The 21,804-nt window shown below is 36.7% G+C and overlaps 2 protein-coding genes and 1 long non-coding RNA gene across 4 annotated transcripts; 1 reads left to right on the top strand and 2 right to left on the bottom strand.

Annotated features, from left to right (window-relative positions):
• On the bottom strand, nucleotides 1–14,771 carry LOC125664517 (uncharacterized). Of its 2 annotated transcripts, none has more exons than XM_048897292.2 (5): nucleotides 14,511–14,771; nucleotides 11,465–12,589; nucleotides 7,373–7,535; nucleotides 7,122–7,199; nucleotides 1–274 (listed from the first exon to the last, which is right to left on the bottom strand). In XM_048897292.2, the coding sequence occupies exons 2-5, from the start codon at nucleotides 12,551–12,553 to the stop codon at nucleotides 117–119; spliced, it is 1,488 nt and encodes a 495-aa protein (XP_048753249.2). In that variant the 5' UTR covers nucleotides 12,554–12,589; nucleotides 14,511–14,771; the 3' UTR covers nucleotides 1–116. The 2 variants fall into 2 exon arrangements, with proteins under 2 accessions (XP_048753249.2, XP_048753250.2); XM_048897293.2 differs by having other exon boundaries at nucleotides 14,506–14,613.
• A 564-nt stretch (nucleotides 14,772–15,335) lies between these two features.
• On the top strand, nucleotides 15,336–18,930 carry LOC130048525 (peptidyl-prolyl cis-trans isomerase G-like). Its single transcript, XM_056145397.1, has 2 exons — nucleotides 15,336–16,660; nucleotides 18,906–18,930. Exons 1-2 carry the CDS (start codon nucleotides 15,336–15,338, stop codon nucleotides 18,928–18,930), a joined length of 1,350 nt encoding a protein of 449 aa, XP_056001372.1.
• Nucleotides 18,931–19,769: 839 nt separating this feature from the next.
• On the bottom strand, nucleotides 19,770–21,192 carry LOC130050457 (uncharacterized). Its single transcript, XR_008798899.1, has 2 exons — nucleotides 20,461–21,192; nucleotides 19,770–20,248 (listed from the first exon to the last, which is right to left on the bottom strand). It is a non-coding gene; the product is annotated as an uncharacterized LOC130050457 (long non-coding RNA).
• Nucleotides 21,193–21,804: the final 612 nt, after the last annotated feature.

Raw genomic sequence — 21,804 nt, 5'->3', positions numbered from 1 at the left:
TAATTGTGATTTAATTTTATTAGAGATGTTTCTATATATGTATGAGGAATTGGTACAGAAAAAAATCACCAGGTGTCATTTCACCTTAATTCGAATAAGACATGTTTTACGAATCCTTAAATGAAAACGTTTATCTTTGCCTTGATATGGTGGTCACATCGAGGACAGTGATGGAGGAGTTGTCTACCTTTACACTCGGTACAACATCCATGTCGACAAGGAAAAAACAACAGGGAGACAACTTGTAGAGAGCAAACACAGCACAGACAACGATCTGAAAAAGTCACGTAAAGAGACTGTTACATTCAGTACAGCACAGACAACGATCTGAAAAAGTCACGTAAAGAGACTGTTACATTCAGTACAGCACAGACAACGATCTGAAAAAGTCACGTAAAGAGACTGTTACATTCAGTACAGCACAGACAACGATCTGAAAAAGTCACGTAAAGAGACTGTTACATTCAGTACAGCACAGACAACGATCTGAAAAAGTCACGTAAAGAGACTGTTACATTCAGTACAGCACAGACAACGATCTGAAAAAGTCACGTGAAGAGACTGTTACATTCAGTACAGCACAGACAACGATCTGAAAAAGTCACGTAAAGAGACTGTTACATTCAGTACAGCACAGACAACGATCTGAAAAAGTCACGTGAAGAGACTGTTACATTCAGTACAGCACAGACAACGATCTGAAAAAGTCACGTGAAGAGACTGTTACATTCAGTACAGCACAGACAACGATCTGAAAAAGTCACGTGAAGAGACTGTTACATTCAGTACAGCACAGACAACGATCTGAAAAAGTCACGTGAAGAGACTGTTACATTCAGTACAGCACAGACAACGATCTGAAAAAGTCACGTAAAGAGACTGTTACATTCAGTACAGCACAGACAACGATCTGAAAAAGTCACGTAAAGAGACTGTTACATTCAGTACAGCACAGACAACGATCTGAAAAAGTCACGTGAAGAGACTGTTACATTCAGTACAGCACAGACAACGATCTGAAAAAGTCACGTGAAGAGACTGTTACATTCAGTACAGCACAGACAACGATCTGAAAAAGTCACGTAAAGAGACTGTTACATTCAGTACAGCACAGACAACGATCTGAAAAAGTCACGAAAAGAGACTGTTACATTCAGTACAGCACAGACAACGATCTGAAAAAGTCACGAAAAGAGACTGTTACATTCAGTACAGCACAGACAACGATCTGAAAAAGTCACGTAAAGAGACTGTTACATTCAGTACAGCACAGACAACGATCTGAAAAAGTCACGTGAAGAGACTGTTACATTCAGTACAGCACAGACAACGATCTGAAAAAGTCACGTAAAGAGACTGTTACATTCAGTACAGCACAGACAACGATCTGAAAAAGTCACGTAAAGAGACTGTTACATTCAGTACAGCACAGACAACGATCTGAAAAAGTCACGTGAAGAGACTGTTACATTCAGTACAGCACAGACAACGATCTGAAAAAGTCACGTGAAGAGACTGTTACATTCAGTACAGCACAGACAACGATCTGAAAAAGTCACGTAAAGAGACTGTTACATTCAGTACAGCACAGACAACGATCTGAAAAAGTCACGTGAAGAGACTGTTACATTCAGTACAGCACAGACAACGATCTGAAAAAGTCACGTAAAGAGACTGTTACATTCAGTACAGCACAGACAACGATCTGAAAAAGTCACGTGAAGAGACTGTTACATTCAGTACAGCACAGACAACGATCTGAAAAAGTCACGTAAAGAGACTGTTACATTCAGTACAGCACAGACAACGATCTGAAAAAGTCACGTGAAGAGACTGTTACATTCAGTACAGCACAGACAACGATCTGAAAAAGTCACGTAAAGAGACTGTTACATTCAGTACAGCACAGACAACGATCTGAAAAAGTCACGAAAAGAGACTGTTACATTCAGTACAGCACAGACAACGATCTGAAAAAGTCACGTAAAGAGACTGTTACATTCAGTACAGCACAGACAACGATCTGAAAAAGTCACGTGAAGAGACTGTTACATTCAGTACAGCACAGACAACGATCTGAAAAAGTCACGTAAAGAGACTGTTACATTCAGTACAGCACAGACAACGATCTGAAAAAGTCACGTAAAGATACTTATAATGAGACTGTTACATTCAGTACAGTACAACACACTTATGATGAGACTGTTACATTAAGTACAGTAAAACACACTCATAATGAGACTGTTACATTCAGTACAGTACAACACACTCATAATGAAATTGTTACATTCAGTACAGTACAACACACTTATAATGAGACTGTTACATTCAGTACACACAGTAAAACACACTCATAATGTGACTGTTACATTCAGTACACACAGTAAAACACACCTATAATGAGACTGTTACATTCAGTACAGTAAAACACACTTATAATGAAATTGTTACATTCAGTACAGTACAACAAACTTATAATGAGACTGTTACATTCAGTACAGTAAAACACACTTAAAATGAGACTGTTACATTCAGTACACACAGCAAAACACACTTATAATGAGACAGTTACATTCAGTACACACAGTCAAAAACACATTCATAATGTGACTGTTACATTCAGTACACACAGTAAAACACACTTATAATGAGATTGTTACATTCAGTACACACAGTAAAACACACTTATAATGAGATTTTTACATTCAGTACAGTAAAACACACTTATAGTGAGACTGTTACATTCAGTACACACAGTAAAACACACTTATAATGAGACTGTTACATTCAGTACACACAGTAAAACACACTTATAATGAGACTGTTACATTCACTACAGTAAAACACACTTATAGTGAGACTGTTACATTCAGTACACACAGTAAAACACACTTATAATGAGATTGTTACATTCAGTACAGTAAAACAAACTTATAATGAGATTGTTACATTCAGTACAGTACATCACACTTATGATGAGATTGTTACATTCAGTACACACAGTAAAACACACTTATAATGAGACTGTTACATTCAGTACAGTAAAACACACTTATAATGAGACTGTTACATTCAGTACAGTTCAACACACTTATAATGAGACTGTTACATTCAGTACAGTAAAACACACTTATAATGAGACTGTTACATTCAGTACAGTAAAACACACTTATAATGAGACTGTTACATTCAGTACAGTAAAACACACTTATAATGAGACTGTTACATTCAGTACAGTAAAACACACTTATAATGAGACTGTTACATTCAGTACAGTACAACACACTTATAATGAGACTGTTACATTCAGTACACACAGTAAAACACACTTATAATGAGATTGTTACATTCAGTACAGTAAAACAAACTTATAATGAGATTGTTACATTCAGTACAGTACATCACACTTATGATGAGATTGTTACATTCAGTACACACAGTAAAACACACTTATAATGAGACTGTTACATTCAGTACAGTACAACACACTTATGATGAGACTGTTATATTAAGTACAGTAAAACACACTCATAATGAGACTGTTACATTCAGTACAGTACAACACACTCATAATGAAATTGTTACATTCAGTACAGTACAACACACTAATAATGAGACTGTTACATTCAGTACACACAGTAAAACACACTTATAATGAGACTGTTACATTCAGTACACACAGTCAAACACACTTATAATGAGATTGTTACATTCAGTACAGTAAAACACACTTATAATGAGGTTGTTACATTCAGTACAGTCAAACACACTTATAATGAGACTGTTACATTCAGTACACACAGTAAAACACACTTATAATGAGACTGTTACATTCAGTACACACAGTCAAACACACTTATAATGAGACTGTTACATTCAGTACAGTACAACACACTTATAATGAAATTGTTACATTCAGTACAGTACAACACACTTATAATGAGACTGTTACATTCAATACACACAGTAAAACACACTTATAATGAGACTGTTACATTCAGTACACACAGTCAAACACACTTATAATGAAACTGTTACATTCAGTACACACAGTAAAACACACTTATAATGAGATTTTTACATTCAGTACACACAGTCAAACACACTTATAATGAGACTGTTACATTCAGTACACACAGTCAAACACACTTATAATGAGACTGTTACATTCAGTACAGTACAACACACTTATGATGAGACTGTTATATTAAGTACAGTAAAACACACTCATAATGAGACTGTTACATTCAGTACAGTACAACACACTTATAATGAAATTGTTACATTCAGTACAGTACAACACACTTATAATGAGACTGTTACATTCAGTACACACAGTAAAACACACTTATAATGAGACTGTTACATTCAGTACACACAGTCAAACACACTTATAATGAGACTGTTACATTCAGTACAGTCAAACACACTTATGATGAGACTGTTACATTCAGTACACACAGTAAAACACACTTATAATGAGATTGTTACATTCAGTACACACAGTCAAACACACTTATAATGAGACTGTTACATTCAGTACAGTAAAACACACTTATAATGAGACTGTTACATTCAGTACACACAGTAAAACACACTTATAATGAGATTGTTACATTCAGTACAGTAAAACACACTTATAATGAGATTGTTACATTCAGTACACACAGTAAAACACACTTATAATGAGACTGTTACATTCAGTACACACAGTCAAACACACTTATAATGAGACTGTTACATTCAGTACACACAGTCAAACACACTTATAATGAGACTGTTACATTCAGTACACACAGTAAAACACACTTATAATGAGATTGTTACATTCAGTACAGTAAAACACACTTATAATGAGATTGTTACATTCAGTACACACAGTAAAACACACTTATAATGAGACTGTTACATTCAGTACACACAGTCAAACACACTTATAATGAGACTGTTACATTCAGTACACACAGTCAAACACACTTATAATGAGACTGTTACATTCAGTACACACAGTCAAACACACTTATAATGAGACTGTTACATTCAGTACACACAGTAAAACACACTTATAATGAGACTGTTACATTCAGTACACACAGTACAACACACTTATAATGAGACTGTTACATTCAGTACACACAGTAAAACACACTTATAATGAGACTGTTACATTCAGTACACACAGTACAACACACTTATAATGAGACTGTTACATTCAGTACACACAGTAAAACACACTTATAATGAAATTGTTACATTCAGTACACACAGTCAAACACACTTATAATGAGACTGTTACATTCAGTACAGTCAAACACACTTATGATGAGACTGTTACATTCAGTACACACAGTAAAACACACTTATAATGAGATTGTTACATTCAGTACACACAGTTAAACACACTTATAATGAGACTGTTACATTCAGTACACACAGTAAAACACACTTATAATGAGACTGTTACATTCAGTACACACAGTCAAACACACTTATAATGAGACTGTTACATTCAGTACAGTACAACACACTTATAATGAGACTGTTACATTCAGTACAGTACAACACACTCATAATGAGACTGTTACATTCAGTACACACAGTAAAACACACTTATAATGAGATTGTTACATTCAGTACAGTAAAACACACTTATAATGAGATTGTTACATTCAGTACTGGACAACACACTTATGATGAGATTGTTACATTCAGTACACACAGTCAAACACACTTATAATGAGACTGTTACATTCAGTACAAACAGTCAAAAACACATTCATAATGAGACTGTTACATTCAGTACACACAGTAAAACACACTTATAATGAGACTGTTACATTCAGTACACACAGTAAAACACACTTATAATGAGACTGTTACATTCAGTACAGTACAACACACTTATAATGAGACTGTTACATTCAGTACAGTACAACACACTTATAATGAGACTGTTACATTCAGTACAGTACAACACACTTATAATGAAATTGTTACATTCAGTACAGTACAACACACTTATAAAGAGACTGTTACATTCAGTACACACAGTAAAACACACTTATAATGAGACTGTTACATTCAGTACACACAGTCAAACACACTTATAATGAGACTGTTACATTCAGTACACACAGTCAAACACACTTATAATGAGACTGTTACATTCACTACAGTAAAACACACTTATAATGAGACTGTTACATTCAGTACACACAGTCAAACACACTTATAATGAGACTGTTACATTCAGTACACACAGTAAAACACACTTATAATGAGACTGTTACATTCAGTACAGTAAAACACACTTATAATGAGACTGTTACATTCAGTACAGTACAACACACTTATAATGAAATTGTTACATTCAGTACAGTACAACACACTTATAATGAGACTGTTACATTCAGTACAGTACAACACACTTATGATGAGACTGTTACATTAAGTACAGTAAAACACACTCATAATGAGACTGTTACATTCAGTACAGTACAACACACTTATAATGAAATTGTTACATTCAGTACAGTATAACACACTTATAATAAGATTGTTACATTCAGTACACACAGTAAAACACACTCATAATGAGATTGTTACATTCAGTACACACAGTAAAACACACTTATAATGAGACTGTTACATTCAGTACAGTCAAACACACTTATAATGAGACTGTTACATTCAGTACAGTAAAACACACTTATAATGAGACTGTTATATTCAGTACAGTAAAACACACTTATAATGAGACTGTTACATTCAGTACAGTATAACACACTTATAAAGAAATTGTGACATTCAGTACAGTGAAACACACTTATGAGATTGTTACATTTAGTTGTACAGTAAAATACACTTATGTTTCATATGATTGTGTTTTACCTTTTTGTTATATGAAATAAGGCAAGAAATGTTCACGTTTGATGTTATGTTTTTGTGTCATTCTATAATGATGACACAATGTTGAGCTTTCCGTTCGGTTAATGCTCGTTTGATAGCCTCAAACATCAGTGCATTAGTCAATCAACATGCAGATTACAAAACAGTTACATTAGAAAAGAATTTCACGTTTAAAGTTTGGAAAATCTGGTCAGGATTTATAAGATTTTTACCGTCAGTTGAGAATCTGTCCTCTTCGGTGTCCTCGTAGAAGTACTTCAGAATATCTCGCTGTGTGACAACTCGTAAATCTGTAATTAACAAAGTACTTCAGAATATCTCGCTGTATGACAACCCTTAAATCTGTAATTAACAAAGAACTTCAGAATATCTGGAAATACCAAGTGTACAAATTAAAATCGAAAGCAAAGCTATTCTCTGACATTGTTGTCATTAAAGAATGTTACCGCATTCCTGGGCTTACCGACTGTGTTTAGTTCTCTACAAGCATTGACAATGTCGGGTAATTCAAACGATAGATTCTGTAGTTCTCTCGTCGCTGACATGCTAGCTATCTGCGCATCGGTTATACAGATATCATCTGGTCTGTCACATGATACATCTGTCTGACCTTGATTTCCGGATATCTGCAAAAATGAAAACAGACTATGAACAAGAGGCTCAGAGTATTAGTTAAAGGCATCACTAGCCCCAAAGTGAGGCTAGAGTTACAAAAACTATAATAAATTTCCTGTTCTGCATGTCTGATATAAATTCTAATATTCAGCAGTAGCAGAAAACAAGGCGTGTTCTTAAAACACAAATCCCCCCCCCCCCCCCCCCACACACACACAAAGTGCCTTTACTGGTCAATGCTACATGAATTAACATATACAACTATCTTGGACCCACCCTAGAGTCAGAACCACGGGGTCACAAAATTCACAATTTTGGTTCATCCTTTTCTGCTTTTCCTAAATTATAATATTATATAATTAGTTTTGATGCAGTATCAGCAAAAATAACAATAATCACTATAAGTTTGGTTCCACCATAACCCCTACCCTTGGGATCATGAAATTTAAAATTTTGGAAAGGGACTACCTGCTCATTCTAAATATCCATTTCGTTCAGTTTATTGTCAATAGCATCAAAGAACATGTCATTTAAATGTTTTATACATAAACACTTTATGTATATGTTGGTAAACTTTTTATTGTCAGAGTACCAAGATATTTGGCGTCGAGCAAAGCGAGGGATCGAATTGGGTGGCGAGAGAAAAGTTGAACAACATACTTAGTACCTGTTTCAAACAAATAATTAAACTCTATATGATTTCTGTTTAATTTATTATAACCCTTCTGAATTTTAATCCTTTAATCACAATTATCAGTATAGATCTTGATTGGTGCAATTTTGTACTGGCTGGATTTTAAAAAATTATTACTCACCGGGTGAGTTCACCTGTAATCAACACTCAACAGCCAGGTACTAATGTATTCAAGGCCCAACACTGGCCAACAGCCAGGTACTAATGTATTCAAGGCCCAACACTGGCCAACAGCCAGGTACTAATGTATTCAAGACCCAACACTGGCCAACAGTCAGGTACTAATGTATTCAAGGCCCATCACTGGCCAACAGTCAGGTACTAATGCATTCAAGGCCCAACACTGGCCAACAGTCAGGTACTAATGTATTCAAGGCCCAACACTGGCCAACAGTCAGGTACTAATGTATTCAAGGCCCAACACTGGCCAACAGTCAGGTACTAATGTATTCAAGGCCCAACACTGGCCAACAGTCAGGTACTAATGTATTCAAGTCCAAACACTGGCCAACAGTCAGGTACTAATGTATTCAAGGCCCAACACTGTCCAACAGTCAGGTACTAATGTATTCAAGTCCAAACACTGGCCAACAGTCAGGTACTAATGTATTCAAGGCCCAAAACTGACCAACAGTCAGGTAATAATGGTCAGCAGTGAGTAGTTCTCAAGCAATTTGGATTTTCTACAGAATTAAAAATATCTTCATTTATGTTTCAAGACTGTGTGTCATCTCTTTACAAATGGATAAATTGAAGTCAAAACTTGTAGCAGCTCAAGTCTTTTGTGAGGATTTGTTTTCGTTTCTAGATACTAATTCAGAAAAATATCTTGAATAACAGAGAATGTTTGGGTGACCCGAGTGACTAAAAAATATATGCTGATAGTGAGATGTAAAACCAATTCTGCCTTTTAAATTTATTTCAAATGAGTTAATTTCTGGATGTGTCGCTTTGTGAACGAGGCTCTAAAACAAGATGGTGAGTACTCCTTTTATCTTATTTCGATGAAGTGTTAGTCATGTGGTGAGAGGGAGAGAGAGAGGGAGGGAGAGAATTAGATGTAATTTTGAGTCTTAAGGATGTATGCTACACCTGAGAAATTTAATATAGATGAAAAATGGAGGATGTGTACAACAATATTTTGAAGTTGAAATTTTTTAAATTTACTTTTTTTGGTCAAAAAATACAATTTTAGTAGAAGGTAATCTGAATAAAATTCAAAACCCCTGCTGGACTAGAACCTGCAACCTACAGTTCAGCAGTCGGTATTCTAACCTGCTGCGCTACTCGGCTAGGTATTTAAATGGAAAAGGAAAAGTCTAATATTGCCGATATTGATTTTTTCATCCATGTTTTTAAAGGAAGTCAGCCATTATGATGATGTAGAGTACTACCTTAAAAACATAATTATCTAATCTAAGTTTTTGTTGGTTGGCCTTGTCACTGAAACATTTAATGATGTTTGTGTTTTGATTTGATTTTCAGTGTTAATTAAATAATTAGAAACACCATGCTCAGAGAGCATGTCACCTTGTCTGTGAGTATTACCAATCATGGATAATTATTGTTGACTAATGATAAATACAATGGCATGGTTACACAATCGTGAAACTTGGACTGGGGATGTACCACGTGATTTAGTATCTATGAACACTTTTGTTCGAGGTGTGAAATATGTACTAAGCCAAGTTTGGCTCCATCCTGGAATCAGAACCTTTATGCCGGTCATCATGAAATTTACATGCCTTCCTGCTCTGAATTAGTTGAAAGTTGGTCAATTTTTGCCCAACCCTAAGGCCCCAGGGGTTAAGGAATCCTGAAATTTACAATTCACATCCCTATTGTACTGAAGCTGCTTCATACCAAATTTGAAAAGAATTGGAATGGTACATGTAGTTATCAAGAAGTTAAAAATGTTCAACTATTGAGGCACGACGGACGATGACAGGCGCAGACCAATAGCAATAGCTCACGAGTGACTCAGGTCACCTAGTGACTGCACATTCGTAGTGAGCATACTTGTAAATTCAATTCAAACTAGTTCTAATTGTAACGGGGACCGTTACAGATGTTCCCCAAACCTCCCCCAATTAAAAAGTGATGTCCTTGTGAATCTATAGGAAAAAATCATTTTATTTTAGCCTTTAATTACATGTAGTACGTTCAATATGGTCATTTCAGTACCAAGAAATGAAAGAAAGCGTTGCACGTGCATACACGCGCACGCGTGTATGATTCCGAATTTTTGTTGATGTCGTTCAACAGGCATTTATATCATATACCCACAGTATGAATTTCATAACGTTTCCACCAAATATAAGGAAGTTATAGCGATTTTAAAATCGTCCAATCAGAAATCAGCACACGTGCATGCACGTGATGAGCAGTAATTCTAACCACAGCAATTTGTAAGGAGTACCAAGATACATCTAAACCCCTAATATGAATAGAATTTGATGAAAAACAAAAACGTTATCGTCCTTTAAAAATTGAACATTTAAAAAACGTTGCACGCGCATGCGCGTGTGCGTTGGCATTTTTTGTTACACCAACATATAGATACACATATTGTCTACATATGCTGTGAATATCATCTCATTCGCTTCATAAATAAGATAGTTACAAACGTTTTAGCATTATCCAATCAAAATGAAGCGCACGTGCATGCGCGTGCAAATTGGTAATTTTGACTATGTAAATCAGTTAAGGGTCTCAATATCTACCTATGATATGAATTTCAAGCTATTTCAATGAACAACCAAAAAGTTAGACTGATTCCAAAGTTAGCGTACAAATTTTGTAATGCGCGTGCACGCGCATGCGTGCGCGTGCTGGCAAAATAACTATTATTTTTCATATGTACAAATGATATACTATCATCCTATTTAGGTTTTATATCGCTTCCTTCAATATTCTGATTTTCCATTTTTTGTACCAAAATTGCAATGCACGTGCGCGCGCGTGTATGCACGTGCAAACAAAATGACTATCACTATGCACATCTACAAACGCTATACTATCATCCTGGAAAGTTTCATATCGATCCCTTTTGTAGTTTCTGAGAACACTACCGGACAAAAAAGTACCGGAGAAAAAGAATAATAATAATAATAATAATAATAATAATAAGAAACAGAGTAAAAACAATATGTTCCCAAACTTTGTTTGGGGAACATAATAATCTGAAACTTTCTTATACAATACAAAAATGGTACGGTTTAATTTTTTTTAGTTGGTCAACTGTACCTTTGTTAAATGCTGTAGGATGAATTTGCAGTGCGGAAACTTTCGAGCATGCTTACTCCAAGGATCATCCATTGCTGACCAGTCTCTCAAACGTCCATTACAAAATGAGCACTGAACGGAATCGCCATATCCTAAATAGAAGAATCCAGCTACTGCCATTTTCTGTGCTGTTGGGAGGCTGCTGGGCCAGTAGTGGAAAGTGGAGAGCCTCTCCCTGTGAGTTTGTGGAATTCCAGGGGTGCTCCTCACAGCTGTGCTAAGTCGGAAGTTTTCTTCCGGCACTGGAAGCCATGTGTCACTCTCGGATAGAGGACGTCTAGACCCTGAGGGACACATGGAGACAGCCCCTCGTGCACAATCCCAGGATTCTGAATTATCCGGGATTTTGCATTGGTTTGTTGGGGGACTGTCTCGATGAGGAGTTGACACAACACGTCTACATCCGCTGGGAATTCTGGGTAATAAATGACGACGGGATGTACATTCGGTGCCGTTTGTCTCAGAGGGTGCTGAACTTTCAATGCGGCCAGTTTGTTCGTTTCTTAATCTCATGCATAATCTCTGCGTAGAATGTTTTGGGATATTATCCACTGAAGGCAGTTGTGGAGCACTACTACTGTTTATTGGTAGTCTTAACATTCTGAAGAGGCCACTTCTGTCTCTGTCATTCGTGTTTGAAGACACACCCCTGGAAGTTGCTGATAATAGATGAGCATGGACAGACTCGAAGTGAACTTTAGGTTCCTCCGAGTGTGAACTCGGACAATGATAATAGGATGATGCAGACGGCTGTGCAGAGGGAACGAGTCGATCCTGAGCATGCTGTGAGCGGTGTATTGGTATGTTCTCCACAGTGCCTGTACTCCTTAACTCACAGTGTAATGGAATGACTCCGGAAGTCCATTCACAATGTTCATAACCACAGAGATAACATTGGCAATTAGAATCATTCCCAGTGTAGTAATATCCGGATTGTGCTAATCGAAGGGTGCTGACAAATTCAGAGCACGGGAAATTACTAAATGTAGCCAATCGATTCCTCTCACATCTCATAGAACACGGTAGATGTCTATCATTGTCCTGCATCATTACTTTGATTTTCTATGTATACAGTGCACTTCTGTCCTGTAAATATATAAGTAAATCATTCTTACATAGGTATACATTACATACAATTTTCACAAATTATTCGAGTCATTGATCCATAGCTCATAATGATTGACAAAACTTTCTGCATTTCTTACAGTGTAACTGGGAGGTACTTTTAAGACTATCATTGAAGTGAAAATCAAGTATGATTTATCTAAATCATTTTGTTATCATCTTGACTAGTTTCAGCGTCTCTGTAAGGGGATGTAAAATAACTTGTAAAAGCAATCAAACATGTGGTGGGTTGTGTGTATGTATGTATGAGTTGTATATTGCATGTAGTGGACTATCTATTGCATGTAGAGATATCATTGGCTTATAGTGGAATATAAGTCTATAGGCATATTGCATGTAAAGAGAATTGTGTATCATTGTATATCATTGGCTGTGTATCGCTGATTATGCATAAATTTGATCGTGTATTGAATGTGGTCGGTGTCTCTACTAAATGTTGTTAACTGTGTGTTGTGTATTGAATGTGGTGGGCATCGTTACTAAATTTTGTTGACTGTGAGTTGTGTATTGAATGTGGTGGGCGTCGTTACTAAATGTTGTTAACTGTGTGTGTTGTGTATTGAATGTGGTGGGTGTCTTTACTAAATGTTGTTAACTGTGTGTGTTGTGTATTGAATGTGGTGGGTGTCTTTACTAAATGTTGTTAACTGTGTGTGTTGTGTATTGAATGTGGTGGGTGTCTTTACTAAATGTTGTTAACTGTGTGTTGTGTATTGAATGTGGTGGGTGTCTTTACTAAATGTTGTTAACTGTGTGTGTTGTGTATTGAATGTGGTGGGTGTCTTTACTAAATGTTGTTAACTGTGTGAGTTGTGTATTTAATGTGGTGGGCGTCGTTACTAAATGTTGTTAACTGTGTGTGTTGTGTATTGAATGTGGTGGGTGTCTTTACTAAATATTGTAACTGTGTGTGTTGTGTATTGAATGTGACGAGTTGTGTATAACTGCATGGCATTGGGTTGTGACATTGTTGATTCCTGTGGTAGTGAATTCGAAGAGCATTGGGTTGTGGAATTGAGTAGCAGTTTATGCGACAGACATCGGACTGTTGGACCTGACCGATGTGCGATGCCTCAGGTCCGATGCATCATTTTTTACACCAGACCAGAATGTTCAATGTCTCAGTGTCCAGTTTTGAGCTTCACTGTATTGACGCAGATTCATTTAGATGTGTGTTATAAGTAAAAAATATAGCATAAATCCAAATATGTAAATGAATGTGATTAAAACTGCATGGACTGTCTAAAGTATTATGCGGGAGTGTTCCCTGGTATAGTATTACTAGTATAATAAATAAGATTTCCTTGGTTTTGCATTTTCACGTGTTTCACTTTTTTACATTAGGTTTTCCAGTCTGACAAAAATTGATTCGGTCCTGCGAGTGTGTGCTCATTGATTACACAGGTCAGAATGTCCTTTGTGGTCCAAAAAACTTTCACATAGACTGGAGTAATTGGCAATATTTGATATACAATATTTTGTAATTTATAAAAATTGTCTACATTATTTATTTTAAAAAAAACAACGAAACCTAATTCGCCAATAATCACTTGTAATTGATCTTTGACTTAAGGCAATTTAATATTTATCAACAATTAATGCAAACGTGTGTCAGTGAATCTTTCTTAAAGTCTTGCATAAAACACATTTTCAAAAAAAATCTACAAATACATACATGTTATCTTTTAAACTGAACATTCTCTATCATAGAGATTATATGTACATGTAACAAATCATGCACTCGGTTGGACCTTAAAATATTTAACATGGACTGATTTCCGGATGTGATTGAGATTGAATTAAAAATGCTCGTAGCCGATATATTCTAATTTAAACAACATGCTTGAAATGTACACCCATGAACATGATTAACAGACCTTACCTTGTAGGTAACAGTGTGTGCGTACTAACAAGGCATTGATTTCACGATTAGACATCCATTCATGATAATGATAGACTGGCGCGGTAGGTAATCGTCCGGCCCTTCGTCGTTCCGTTCCCAGTTTATTTGACTCCAGTTACTTCGGCTCATAGGCTTATTTAATGAATTAGATTGATCGATTGTATCTTGTTAACGTCTCTCTTGAAAATTTTCACTCATATGTCAGAGACGTCACCAAGACTGGTGAGGAGCAGACCCGTAGGCAGGATTTTTCAAGGGGGGGGGGGGGGGGGGGGGTACATAGACTCGCAACGCGAGTCTATCACCTCGCACCGCGAGGTGCCACTACGGCAGGGGGTCTGGGGTATTTGGTGCAAAATCCTGCAATCTAGCAATTTCCTGGCACTTAATTTGAATTTTGGAATCATGCCTTTTTTACTATGAATTTTCATGATTTTCATAAAAAATCCCGACTTTAATAGTCACAATTCAAACAAAATGCCAACTTTAATAGTGCTTAGTAGTTTTCAAGGGGGGGGGGGGGGGGTTCGTACGAACCCCACGACCCCCCCCCCCCCCCTCCCCCTGGCTACGGGTGTGAGGAGCTTCAAATTTAGGCCTATGCTAGGCGGTACGGCCAACGCGCACTTGAGGGTAACCTATTCTCTTTTAGAGAAGTATATATGCTTCTGAACGGGCCATGCCTCTCGACTTCTCTAAAGAGAATAAGGGTAACCCGGTTCTTTAGTCAATCTGTTAGTGTGCCACACCAACTGTGATACGGGACATCCGTTTTTAAGGTCATCTGATCCGAGGACCCGTGATATGAAGTTAGAATCTGATCCGAGGACCCGTGATATGAAGTTAGAATCTGATCCGAGGACCCGTGATATGAAGTTAGAATCTGATCCGAGGACCCGTGATATGAAGTTAGAATCTGATCCGAGGACCCGTGATATGAAGTTAGAATCTGATCCGAGGACCCGTGATATGAAGTTAGAATCTGATCCGAGGACCCGTGATATGAAGTTAGAATCTGATCCGAGGACCCGTGATATGAAGTTAGAATCTGATCCGAGGACCCGTGATATGAAGTTAGAATCTGATCCGAGGACCCGTGATATGAAGTTAGAATCTGATCCGAGGACCCGTGATATGAAGTTAGAATCTGATCCGAGGACCCGTGATATGAAGTTAGAATCTGATCCGAGGACCCGTGATATGAAGTTAGAATCTGATCCGAGGACCCGTGATATGAAGTTAGAATCTGATCCGAGGACCCGTGATATGAAGTTAGAATCTGATCCGAGGACCCGTGATATGAAGTTAGAATCTGATCCGAGGACCCGTGATATGAAGTTAGAATCTGATCCGAGGACCCGTGATATGAAGTTAGAATCTGATCCGAGGACCCGTGATATGAAGTTAGAATCTGATCCGAGGACCCGTGATATGAAGTTAGAATCTGATCCGAGGACCCGTGATATGAAGTTAGAATCTGATCCGAGGACCCGTGATATGAAGTTAGAATCTGATCCGAGGACCCGTGATATGAAGTTAGAATCTGATCCGAGGACCCGTGATATGAAGTTAGAATCTGATCCGAGGACCCGTGATATGAAGTTAGAATCTGATCCGAGGACCCGTGATATGAAGTTAGAATCTGATCCGAGGACCCGTGATATGAAGTTAGAATCTGATCCGAGGACCCGTGATATGAAGTTAGAATCTGATCCGAGGACCCGTGATATGAAGTTAGAATCTGATCCGAGGACCCGTGATATGAAGTTAGAATCTGATCCGAGGACCCGTGATATGAAGTTAGAATCTGATCCGAGGACCCGTGATATGAAGTTAGAATCTGATCCGAGGACCCGTGATATGAAGTTAGAATCTGATCCGAGGACCCGTGATATGAAGTTAGAATCTGATCCGAGGACCCGTGATATGAAGTTAGAATCTGATCCGAGGACCCGTGATATGAAGTTAGAATCTGATCCGAGGACCCGTGATATGAAGTTAGAATCTGATCCGAGGACCCGTGATATGAAGTTAGAATCTGATCCGAGGACCCGTGATATGAAGTTAGAATCTGATCCGAGGACCCGTGATATGAAGTTAGAATCTGATCCGAGGACCCGTGATATGAAGTTAGAATAATCTAACTCTCGGGACAGGCCCTCGGGTCCGTAGGACATTATCATTTTAACGATAGAACATTCTATCTACGTGATATGCACCTGATGCCGAGCGTTTGGCGAGGGAACTGTCACTACCTGTTTTAACAACTTGTATGTCTGTCGCGGCCGGGATTCGAACCCCGACCTTCTGTGCACATGCGGGAGGACCGTTCTATGAAACCAGGTACTGAACTTCAGGAAATTTTGAAATAATAAGTAAGTGATTGAAAAATAACTGCGAAGCGAAGTGAAAATCATACAAATTTTTAGGATGAAAACTTGAAATCCCCAAGAATCTAAAAGAAATAATATACAAGAGACATGAAGAAAATCTTCTATTTATTCTGAAATAAGTGATGATTAAATTCATTCCACTAAAATCATCGCTGGTTGCGATACATACGAAACGAAATCACATTTTACAAAATGCAAAGAAATTTCCACATCGCTATGTAGTTACACGATAATGGTATAGCTTGGATGTTTAGAGAAGTTTGTTCCAACTAATAAACAAAATAATGATCGGGAAAAAAAAAAAAACTCTTAACAGATTGACCTCGGTACCAATAAACAGAAAACTAAGTATGTGTAGAATTTTCATCCATTGTTTATACTCATTTAATTTAATTTATTGTACACAGAAAATATTCATAAAAAGTATATATGGGAGGTACGGACTGACTACGGTAAATTACCAGAATGACTGGGGCCGGATCGACTGGGGACGGATTGACCTTAGAGCCGAATTGAGTTGCATCAGAATGTTTATACATGTGAATCGTTAATTATACATCGATTAGTAAGAGTTAAGTTAATTAATAAGCTATTAAGTTTTTCTAAAAGCATATATGGTAAAGCTCAAGTAGTCTTAATTTTACTAAACGTTTTACGAAACATGAAGTTAATAACCAGGTCAAGGGCGGATCCAGGAATTGCGGTTAAGGGGGGGGGGGGGGGCGCAACTGTATGAGGCAGGCGGTCTTGAGGCCCCTTGTGGGTTCAGGACGAAGCCCTGGTGGGGGCCTAGGGGGGCGAAGCCCCCGGAAGCTCCTGGATTTTACAGATTTTATAGGGCTTGAAAGATGTCTCCTATTTAGTCATTTATACTATTTTCTATCATTTTTTAATAAGATGAAATCAATAAAATGACGCAAATTTTAGGGGTTTTTGGAAAAACAATGCAGATGTAAATTTATCCTCATGGGTAATCGTGTAAATTGCAGTTAATTACCCCCCCCCCCTCCCGGTATCTAAAGGCGTTATAATGAGATATGCTTCATTGCTTCAATAATATCTATCAAAGTTGAAAATATTTTGTTAATGAATTAAAAAAATCAATTCTAAATGAAATTAATGTCAAGGTGCACTGTATTATGCTACTGACTAAAGAGAATATAGTGTAATAAAAACTACCTGTAAATCTACCTTTAATTATTGTGTTATTGCACTCATTTAAACAAAACAATTACCAGTATTTAAATCAAAGAGATGCATATTTTATGAAGTTTGTGTAAAAAAAATTTTAAAAAGATGATCAGAAAATATTTGCAATTTATCTTATTCTCAAGACTAGTGCAATGTTCAACCAATAAATTGAAACCATGCACTGATTAAGGAATTTACGCTTTGTGTTGAATGAAGGATCATACGGGACGTTTCTGAAATTTTGTTTTAAAATTATATTTCCATCTCCTATACCAATCTCTACTCAGAGTTGTCGTTCCTTGCTTTCACTGTTAACGTCTCAAAATAAGCAATGTTATTCCACATGTAAATCCACTTTTTTACGGCTAATAAAACTAAGAACTATTTTATAAAATATCTGGAAAATGTAGGACAAGCAACTATTTGTATATATTTTTTTTCCATTACTATATATTCTTCATGTACCTATCTATAGGCCTGGTGCAATAGAACTACCCAATATCTACGTTTCAACCCAAATCAATGCTAAAAGACTTGACATCTGCTCAATATTTATTTATTTGCGTATATTTTTGTAACTGAAGTCAAAACCATACTTTATTTGAGCATACGTGCCATTTTACAAAAATCTTGTAAAACCCTTGAGACGTTTACAGAGGTGTAAGTGAGTGTAAGGAACGATAACTCTGGGTAGAGATTGCTCCTTCACACGAAGTTCTTGTACATGCGTTCCGAAATAGGATTAAATTTTTTATAGTGAAGTAATATTACCATATACTTTGTATATTAGCCCCGTCAGCTCAGTGGTTAGATAACCTATGTAGAAGGGTACCGGGTTCCATCCCCGATTGCTTCCCTTTTTTGCTACCATGACTTGGTAAACCAGTGGCGTAACCGCAATTCCTGGATCCGCCCCTGTAAACCTTCTGTGATACATTATAAGAGCAGGCGTTACTCTTTTACTTGCCATAAACAGGAACCACCGAAATATCCAAACTCTAAAACAGGTCTAGTAATATACCCCCATCTTCACAAGTCCAGGGAACTTATTGATTCGCTACCTCGTACTAACCCCTGACATCAGTCTCTATCATTTTCACAAGTCCAGCCCAGCAGGCAAAGTTAGTTGGATTGACGTTGTATTGACGTCGATTTCTGACGTTGGATTTACGTTGGATTGTTGTTGAAAATGAAAGTTTTTTAGACGTCTTTTTCTGACGTCTACACAATGTCAGATTTCAACGTCTACACAACGTCAGATTTCAACGTCTACACACCGTCAGATTTCACCGTCACACAGACGTTCATGATCCCATGGGGATCCGGGTTATAATAGGTCCTCAATACCCCTTGCTTGTCGTAAGAGGTGACTAAACGGGACGGTCCTTTGGATGAGACCGCAAAAACCGAGGCCCTAGCTGTGTCAAACTAGTTGTGGCATGATAAAGATCCATCCCTGCTTAAAGGCCATATAAGAGCCGAGCATAAGCCTAAATTTTGCAACCCTTCACCGGCAATGATGACGTCTCCATAGGAGTAAAAAATTCTTGAGCAAGACATTAACAATATACAATCAATCAATCGACATCAAACTGACACCATTTTTGCAACATCAATAAGTTGAAATGTAATCATTTGAACAAGGGAACTCTTATTCTTGTCATTTTTCTTCTTTATTCATTGTTCATGAAATAATATTCAGTCAGTAACACTATCAAATATCAGGGCGTCAAGTGAATTTTGGTCCAAAAAATATAGGACAAACCTCAGAAATATAGCACCTTTTTGAAGTAAATGTTGTATAGTTACAAATAGATGACACAAATTGTTTGTAATATACAGTACTGGTTTTGCTTCAGAATCCAACATTTCTTGCTTACCCTAAAATATAGGAATTTCACAGAAATATAGGAATTTTTGTGGAAATATAGGAATTTATAGGAATAACCCCCAAATATAGAAACTTAAGGAAACTTGACGCCCTGAAATATAAATCAAAGTTATCATTTTATTCCATTAATTATTTTTCGACCCGGCCACCTCCACCTCTCCGGTCTGGTGCATATTTAAGGTACTTCGCAACAGCCTCTCGGACTTCGTGTTCCTTCGCATTGAATTGATGAACTGCACTTGCTACAAAAATAAAGAAGCATTTATTAAAAATGATCTTTTACAATATCTAGTGGTAACAAGTTAGAAATTTAAAAATTCAAAATTTATTATCAAGTTTAAAGTTTCAGACAGAAAGACAAGTGAAAAACAAATTCATACCCTCTACTTTAGTTGCAGGAACATAAAAATTTTAATGACATTAAATTTAATGAACCTGACATAGATAAACATACCTATCACTGCCTGAAACACTGATGTCGTGCCAAATGCCATCTTCCCTCTTTGCCCTTTATATTCATAAGGGACATTACATCATTTGTCATTATCCTGAAAATGTAATTAAAATATACAGTCCATGAAACACTCTTTCCCACATAAATAGTGAGTGAATGGGAAAGTAGATCGTTACAGGGGCTTTGAAGTTACACAGGTACAGCTGTACATATAAAATCGATGTGCACATACATGTGAATAAAATATCCATAGTGTCAGAATTAAAATGCATAAATATTACTATTAACAGTGTATGTGCATCGGGAAGGTGTTCACTTCATAAGCTACAATTCAATAAGCTATAGAGTGAATAAATTAAGCGATATATATATATATTTTACAAACGAGGACAAGAGTGATGTACATATACGTTTTAGTTTATTGTTATTTTTTATTTGATATACCAAACTTGTATGTTGTTTAAACTTACTAAGGATGATTTCGTTCTACTCAAAAATTCAGAGTTATCTTAAACAATCAATATAACCATGCATATCATGCTAATGTTGCATACTTTGTGTATTAGTAAATGATGTACACTTGATGTTATAGTATTACAAAATTAATGTTCTTAGAATTTGAATTTCTTTTGTTTACAAATCAAATTATACACAGGTCTTACAATTGCCAAATATACAGAATGAATCATTTACATGTCGATGCTGGCATTTATAAGATATAAATATTAACTACAAAACTATACTCACTTTACCCGACTGTTCACCAGCTCTCAGACTTTGTGTTACAAGAATGGCTTGGGTTTTCCAAAACTTTGACCTACACAGCATATCAAATCCCGAAAAAATTGCATAACTAGGATCGGCTGTATGAGTCTTGGCCAGAGCATCCCGCTGTGCCATTCCTCGTTAACTCTCGGTAAACACATTGCATGAAAGGGGGATCCTTAATTAGAATTCCCAGAGCAGAGCATGCACACCCACAAGCAAATGAAATGAATTCATTTGTTCAACATATTGTTGAGTTAAAAATACACTTTTATTATTTTTTTTGTATGTTTTAAAACTGACATAAGATATGATTACCAGTATACGGTAGATGTCGTAATTTCTCTCTCTGTAGCATGGTTTTCTGCATGCATGCTGCACAATTTACATGGGTTTGGGCAAATGCAATTACTTTTAACTTTTCTTTCATAGTAAACGACCGACTGAAAATAAGCAATTGAAATAGGCCGACTATTGTCTGGCGTTCTCTGTTGAGTATAAAGATTGAACCAAAATTCTTATCGCAGTCGTAATCTACGTGAAATAAAATATCCGGAAAGTTATGGTTTAAAATAAAAT

Source organism: Ostrea edulis, chromosome 1 (genome assembly GCF_947568905.1).
Source record: "Ostrea edulis chromosome 1, xbOstEdul1.1, whole genome shotgun sequence".
Lineage (NCBI taxonomy): Eukaryota > Metazoa > Mollusca > Bivalvia > Ostreida > Ostreidae > Ostrea > Ostrea edulis.
Note: the sequence above shows the minus strand (reverse complement) of the source record. Positions and strands in the feature narration are given on the sequence as shown.

What these genes read in the sequence shown, in the direction of transcription:
- LOC130048525 (XM_056145397.1), top strand. Translation starts at nt 15,336, where the DNA reads ATGAAGTTAGAATCTGATCCGAGGACCCGTGATATGAAGTTAGAATCT. An exon ending in CCGAGGACCCGTGATATGAA is followed by an intron (nt 16,661 to 18,905) that starts GTTAGAATAATC and finishes TTTGTATATTAG; the next exon opens with CCCCGTCAGCTCAGTGGTTA.
- LOC125664517 (XM_048897292.2), bottom strand. Translation starts at nt 12,553, where the DNA reads ATGATGCAGGACAATGATAGACATCTACCGTGTTCTATGAGATGTGAG. An exon ending in TCCTACAGCATTTAACAAAG is followed by an intron (nt 7,536 to 11,464) that starts GTACAGTTGACC and finishes TCATTTTTGCAG; the next exon opens with ATATCCGGAAATCAAGGTCA. An exon ending in TAGAGAACTAAACACAGTCG is followed by an intron (nt 7,200 to 7,372) that starts GTAAGCCCAGGA and finishes TGTTAATTACAG; the next exon opens with ATTTACGAGTTGTCACACAG.